This window comes from Centroberyx gerrardi, chromosome 22 (assembly GCF_048128805.1).
Source record: "Centroberyx gerrardi isolate f3 chromosome 22, fCenGer3.hap1.cur.20231027, whole genome shotgun sequence".
Lineage (NCBI taxonomy): Eukaryota > Metazoa > Chordata > Actinopteri > Beryciformes > Berycidae > Centroberyx > Centroberyx gerrardi.
In genome coordinates, this window is record NC_136018.1 from 24,134,957 (window position 1) to 24,142,712 (window position 7,756).

Sequence of the window (7,756 nt, forward strand, 5' to 3'; positions counted from 1 at the left end):
GAAAATGGCTTGGCCACAAATTTAACTAAAAATATGTTCATCTGAGTCTGAAATGATACACAGCTCTATCTCTAGCTTGATACACAGCTCTATCTCCCCCTGAAACCAAACGACCAGTGCAATCTAAACAGTCTCATGGACTGCCTTGAGGATATCAAGTGTTGGATGGCTCAAAACTTCCTGCAGCTGAATGAAAGCAAGTCTGAAGTTGTCCTATTCGGCCCCCCTGACTCCATCAAATTGATCGCCAACAGCCTAGGCAACCTGTCCACTCTTGTTAAACCCTATGTCAAAAACCTTGGTGTGATATTTGACTCCGCCTTTAAGTTTGACAAGCAGGTCAATGCAGTAGTAAAAGCCAGTTTCTTCCAGCTTCGCACTATTGCCAAAATCAAGTCTTTTCTCTCATTCAAAGATCTTGAGAAGGTCATCCATGCCTTCGTATCCTCTCGCTTAGACTATTGCAATTCCCTTTATACTGGAATTAGTCAGTTGTCCCTGTCCCACCTGCAACTGGTCCAGAACGCCGCTGCCAGGCTCCTGACGGGTACCCAGAAGAGAGACCATATTAGCCCTATTCTGGCCTCTCTCCACTGGCTTCCAGTGCGGTTCAGAATTGATTTCAAGGTTCTCCTGTTTGTCTTTAAAGCCCTGAATGGGCAGGCTCCCTCTTATATCACAGACCTCTTAACCCCTTACTCCACCTCCAGGTCCCTCAGGTCGTCTGACTTGGGGCTCCTGGCTGTCCCGTGTTCTAAACTTAAGCTCAGGGGTGACCGCGCCTTTGCTGTTGCAGCCCCTAGACTGTGGAATAGCATCCCCCTCTCTATCAGATCTGCCCCCTCCATTGATTCCTTCAAGTCCAGGCTCAAAACATACTTTTATTCTTTAGCGTTTGGATCCTCCTGATGTGGTTTGATATGTGCATATGCCAGTGAATCGATTTGTCGATTTGTACCCATGCGCTGTGTGTATTGACGCTTATGTGGGTGTTTTTGTTTTTAGTCTTTTTTTGTGATTTTACCATCTGCTCTGGTTTGTACAGCACTTTGGTCAACGTGAGTTGTTTTTAAATCTGCTTTATAAATAAATTTGATTTGACTTGGCTTGACTTGAAATTAGTCTACAGAGCTGAAGTCCATTAATTTCCTACAGAGCTAAGCGACCAGGGAAACTTGGTCGATGTGTGGATGGTCAACAAACTTGTTGGCTGAGAAAAGCTGGTGAACTTCCCGCGTTCATCAGCCATCAACAGCCAATCAGATTTCCGCGCTTCCTTGTTTCCCCACCAATGTGATTTTGTTTCATGAGTAATAGTTCTGTCTGGCAAGTGCAAAATGGACCAGAAGTTGACTGCAGCCATTTGAAAGACTACATGAATAAACTCAAAAACAATGTTTGGAGAGCAGTTGCATCTATCGTTGAGGTCGATGGTAAGCTCTGAAGTCTCCAATTTTGTTTTATTTTGTTTGTTTTTTTTGTTTTTTTTCATTAATACTACCCAATTAGTGCTTGCTAGCTAACTAAGTTAACTTATCAAAACAATGTATCGTTATGAAAGGAAATACCAGAGCAGCGAATAATACATGATTTGCCTGTTCAAAACTTTGCAGACCACTACATAGATGTAATCGGAGCCTCCAAGTTGCTCACAGTGTGAACACATGGTGAGATTATAGAGACATAAATAAACATAACTGCGGAGTCTCGCAGGTGAACTCAGAGAACACACAGTAGCATTAGCTGCAGTCCTTGTCAGGCTGTATGGATCCTATTTAAAGCTAACAGGGACGATGAACGGGAAGGAAAAGAGTATAGTATAGTACAGTAAAGTATGACAACCAAGCATGAAGAGATTCAAAACCATAGAGGTACAGAGAGTGGATGTTTCCCTAAGCCTACTTAAAGAGTAAGTTCTATAGGGGACAACAGGTGTTGACCAAAGACCAGCCAATAGCAGATGGCCAGTTCAGTACCATACTTTTCACCATTAAATGACAGGCCTCAACACATTTAGGTTTGGGGTTTAGCTACTCTTTACCAGTCAACCACCCCCACATGAAGAAATTAAATAGCAATTCTGCAAACATGACAAAGTATACAAACATACCTTATACCTAGCCCAAATTTGATCTTGTGGTTTTTATCATTATAATAGAGAGCAAAGATCAAGTAAAGATTGCCAGAAATTTATTTGGAAGACAAATATAAAAATATTCCATCAGGGAGCATTCAGGACCAATGTTCCCTCTAAGTTGATAGTTTGGTGACCTACGTCTAATCATTTATAATTTAATCGATAAACATCCACGTCCATATTTAATTGAGTTTTTCAGCGCTCCTTGTGCCCTGGTTCCTACCTAATCATGGTTTCCAGCCAGGACAACTCCCTGATAAACGTCTATCATAGCTCAAAGTTGCTGTATCAACCATGCATGGCTGTAAGGATATTGTCTGTTCCGACAGTGTATATTGTCGGAGTAAGCCTTAAAAATTAGACTGAGAAAAATGAGTTGTAGCCTACTGTACAGGACCAGGAACATGGGGTGTGTCTAAAGGCCACAGTATACTAAATTTTGGCAGGTTTGTACGGACAAAAGGACACGTTTGCATCAAAAAGCAAAGTCAAAACATTGGCTTGTTGGCTGAACTCGTTGAATCCTTCACACACAAGCCCTAGTGTGTATTTCTATTTCAGGCAAGTTTGAATTAATTTTAAGTATACCACTGCCTTAAAGGAAGAATCCACCCAAAAATACAACAGCTGTTGGCCATGTACCTTGAATTTCTGGTTGTTGTTTGGTGGTGTATTCTTATTCCCGTGGATAACTGGCCAAATGTAGATTACGTGACGCCACATCAAGATATTTCCAGCAGCTACAATGGAGTTTGATAGTAGAAAATGTTTCAGCAATCTAAAACATCAGGCTTTGGTGTCAGTCCCTCTTTCTTCTTTCTAGAGCCGCCATTTTGCTTTGATTTCAATCATACAGGGAGAAATCCATCATAGAAGAGGCAGAGAGACCAACTTCTCCACTGACTCCACTCTCTTGCTCTTACTTTGCTATCACTATCTCTCTCTCAGTGTATACCTCACAGCTGAATGAACACACTTTCAAGCTATTTATATGTCCACCTTTGATTGAAAGCAACAAGTTCATGCCCCTTCTCTGGAGGTTGTCAAAAGCATCCTGGGAAATGCAGGAAATCACTAACTGAAGCAGAAGTGGACGAGGCAGGTTGAGGGAAAGTGAGTAGCCTACACCAAAAGAGTAGATTACAACACTTCATCACAAAATAACTCCTGGGATGCACTGAACATCACAAATTGATATCTAACAGGATCTGGGGGGGGGGGGGGTTCCTTTAACTTGACATTCCCATGATGCAAGAATCAAGAACAGAGGGTGAGGTTTTATTTCATAGGGTGTGTTGATTCTATTTGACTCTTGAGAAGATGCCACCTCGCAGCTAATGTCGACGTAAGTGACATATTAAAGGTGTTAAGAGTGAAGCGCTAGCTGTCACCCTGTCAGACAGTGAAGTGCATATGGATGAGAAGAGTGTGAAATAGCACTTCAGTGGCAATGAGCTGACACTTTCCTTCCCACCAGCTAATCAGCCATTACCAGCTTATCGGACACAGCGCTTACTTTAACAGGTATGATTTTCATATAGGCGACAGGAAACTAGAGGTGAGCTTTCCTTTTTATAGAATTATGGCCTGGATTCTGAAGCTCCGCGCTGGAGGAATGTGGGTATCTAAACGGTCTCCTCTAAGATCCCTGGGGTGGAAGTTGAAGGCTCCTCACAAAAATATTTTTTAAACAATGTTCCATTTCTGATTTTATTTATTTGAGAATTAGAAGATAATATGTACCTCCTATTATGATTAAATTGATATACAAAATATACATAATGTAGAATATAATTCTGTCCAAAAGTATATAAATGTTTTTGCCTGTTCATTTTTACAGGAGACATTTTTGCATTTGTTGCTTGTGTATTGTAAATACATTGGACATGTTTGCTTCTGGCAATAGGCTAGATATTTAGAAAAATGAGTGACTCCCATATACTGTAGTTATTACATTTATAGCACCATTTTAATACAAGTGGCTGCCAAGGATAGTAGCTAGCAATACGAAATTAGAGGCTTAGTTGACATAGAATTTTAAACTGCATACTGATCATATTTCCTCATTATTCTTTGTCTTCTTGGTTTGGTTTGATCCTGTCATCATTTCCTGTAGTGAAATCGTTTTTGCGGTTAGTAACGTATTGGAGGAGCTTTGACTTGATTTTCAGTTTATTGACACTAATAAAACGCTGGTATGGTTCGAAAATAAATGTTGCCTTTTCATGAATGAAAGAATGACTGGATGAATAAATGGTTCTTACAAAATAGAATTTGTTGTGACTTCTTGATATTTTTTAATCAGGAGATTGATCCTGGACTTGCTGATGTCTGGATGACAACACAGAGACACATGGACGCTCTGGACCAGCGCCACACACACGCACGCACACGCTCACGCGGGTAATATAAATTTGATTTGATGCGCAAATAGCCAGTTCACAATTTCATCAATTGCATTTCAATAGCTGATTAAAAGAAACATTTAAAATCTATTTTTGTATTGACAACAGCCGATTCATAATGACTATTGGTCTATTCTTCCAAATTATCCTAAATAATCAACATGTTTTCACAACCAAAAGAAAATAGGCTATATAAGCTATATATACGTTTTTTGTTTTAATTTAGATTTTATTTGTTGTATAAAACAATGTGGTGACAAAGTTGAAGAGAAGCAAAAGTATAGTGTAGACAGACCATCCCCAGAAATTCACCTCACCGCGGATCACAATTTGCCAAAAAGCCACATTTAGAAACATACATGGCATTGCATAATTCATGTGTGTCAGATACAATTCAAATTAAGGCAAGACATTTTCGTGAACAAAAAAAATAAGAGGGAAACAGGAGCAGCACCGCTACACTCATTGAGGACGAAATTGATAATGAAATATCAATATCACATTTCAACAGCAAATTCCTCTATCGGCCTAACTGCAGCAAAACATGTTGCATATGATTTGATTAGAAAATTAGAAGGCTGAAAATCGGAATATTTGTGCATTTGTTCTGAATTGCTTCATTCGGTAAAAAAAAAAAACACTTTTCTTTTTATTTAATCATGTATGAAACTTCAGGCCAGTAAATGAAGAGCTTCCCCTTAACTTCAATTCAATGAAACGTGTTGGTATAAATACTGTCGGGAATTATTTCAGCTCCCCCTTATATACAAACATTAATCTTTAATTATTAAGTTATCTGTACATATTTTCAGTTGATACTCCACTCCACAATTTACACAAAATCAGACACCGCAGAAGAAAAAAAAACCGTCAAGCCTATCTGACAATTGTTCGTTTTCACTCAGAGATGAAAGTAAATCGATTGTTCAGCATTATAAAATTCAACAGACAGCCTGAACAGAAAGGGAAACTGGTCTGTGTGTTTTCAACCTCTTTTCATTGATTTGATGCTTCTGGCTGGTCAGTATTGCATAGTTCCCTTTGCCTTTTATTATTGTATTGCTGTCTGGTCAGTTATATGGCAACAATATCAGCTTTAAGTAAGCAAATTAGGACGAATTATGGTGAGCCTCCTGTGTGTGTGTGTGTGTGTTTCTACCACAGTACATGTTGTTCTTCGTGGCCCACAGCATTCCACGACAAAACGCGTTTGGTCTCCAGACAATTAGCATTCAATTAAGATGAATTAATGATCGCACATCAGATGGCCCGCAACCAAGCGGCCCCCAAAAATGCACACTGTCCTAAATAATAAATGGTTTTTTTCCTTCTCAGAGGGCTGATTAGGCTGCTTTCTAATCAACATCTCTCTCTCTGGTTCATTAATTATGGAAAGGCGTGTTTAATTCGTCCTGCACCGGGTAAAACTGGCCCCGGAGGTGGATGTCGTAGGGACCGATGTCTGCGGAGGGGCCCTGGCTGAGGGAGCAGTAGCGGAGGCCGTAGTGGCAGCTCCGATAGTCAGCCGGCTCCTCGTGTTTCAGGGAGAAAATTCCGCTGAAGTTGATGGGGGGGCTGAGGGCCCCTCCGTCCAGCGGACTGGAGCAGTCCGGAGACGGGCTCTCGTACAGAGCCTCGTAGGGGCCGCTGTGGGAGCCGTAGGGCCGCAGGGGCCTGCTGCTGTCCGCCGAGCTGGAGCCCACCGCCTCGGCTCCGTGGTGGTGGTAAGCAGGGTACAGGGAGAAGGACTCCCCGCCGGGCTCCGGGATGAAGCTGCGGGCGTTGAGCTGCAGACAGCCGGCCACCAGGTTGGTGGTGGGCTGGGAGAGACCCTTACACAGCGTCTGGACGAAGCTGAGCAGGTCCGGCCTCTTCCCGGTGCTCAGGATCTCACTGAGGGCCCAGATATAGTTCTTGGCCAGGCGGAGGGTCTCTATCTTGGACAGCTTTTGGGTCTTGGAGTAGCAAGGAACCACTTTCCTCAGGCTGTCCAGCGCGTTATTCAGACCGTGCATCCGGTTCCTCTCGCGCGTGTTGGCCTCGATGCGCCGCAGTCGGACCCGGTCCAGCCGGGCTTGGCTCAGCTTCTTCTTCCGAGGACCCCTCCGTCTCAGACCGGTCTCTGCTTCCTCCTCCTCCTCCTCCTCCTCCTCCTCCTCGCCATCCCTCTCCTCGTCCTCCCTCCCGGACTCGAGCGCGTCTTCCAGGGCTCTGCTGTGCTCCGGTTTGACTGGTTTGACTGGGGGCTTGCTGGGCCAGCTGGTCCTGAACGGGTTGGCCGGCAGGTTGGAGGGCGGCTCGTCAAATGTTAAAGTCAGCATGTCGTCCTATGTGGGGAGACAGAGAAATTAATGGGTCCATATGAGATATAATAAGAGGTCTGCACGGTCTGAAAAACAAATAGCCTATTCCGGAGGACAGACATATTGGAATGTTTTTATTAACATTAAAAACGAGACTATTCATGGATATGTAAAATGGATTAGATAGGTCTAATTTCCACCTGTCTTTACCTAATGGGCCAATTAAGCGAATAGTGATCAGTCCACCTCTCAGACCATCTACATATTGGATACTGTCATTATTATGATTATGATTATGATGATGATGATGATGATGATGATTATTATCAATTAGACGAACAGTGGCCAGTCCACCCCTAAGAATATCTATCTATTATTTAGATAACGTAACATAATGTAACGTAACATAACATAAGATTAAACTTTATTGATCTTGTAGGGAAGTTGGGTAGTTGCAGCAGCAAAAGTAATTGGATACAGTAATAGTAATAGTACTAGTAATACAGCAAATAGTAATACAGCAAAGAAGAATTTAATATGGACCAAATAAGAAAACATAAGAATAATAAAGACAAATAAGACTTATTATAAACATTTACTGTAGACTAGTGACCTGTCCACTTCCCTTGACTATCTACCTATTATCATTTTTATTATTATTATTATTAATATATATATATTATTATAATTATAATAATTATTATTATTGTTAATATTGACCAGTCCACCTCTTAGACTATCTACCTACCTACCTATTATATTATGATCAGAGAGACAAGGTATTATACATTTTCATTATAAATGTCCTTCCTTCAGTGGGTTGTTTCATGAGCTTCTCACCTGGTTTTAGTGTTTAATTCCAGACATCATCTTCCAGCAGCTTCCCAGAGACAGGATTTCGATAGCAGATA

General features: G+C 41.6%; 1 protein-coding gene across 1 annotated transcript; it reads right to left on the minus strand.

Moving 5' to 3' along the window:
• Positions 1-5,924: 5,924 nt before the first annotated feature.
• neurod6a (neuronal differentiation 6a) lies at positions 5,925-6,863 on the minus strand. The gene has a single exon (XM_071899399.1). The coding sequence runs from the start codon at positions 6,861-6,863 to the stop codon at positions 5,925-5,927; it is 939 nt and encodes a 312-aa protein (XP_071755500.1).
• Between the last annotated feature and the right edge of the window lie 893 nt (positions 6,864-7,756).

What these genes read in the sequence shown, in the direction of transcription:
- neurod6a (XM_071899399.1), bottom strand. Translation starts at nt 6,863, where the DNA reads ATGCTGACTTTAACATTTGACGAGCCGCCCTCCAACCTGCCGGCCAAC.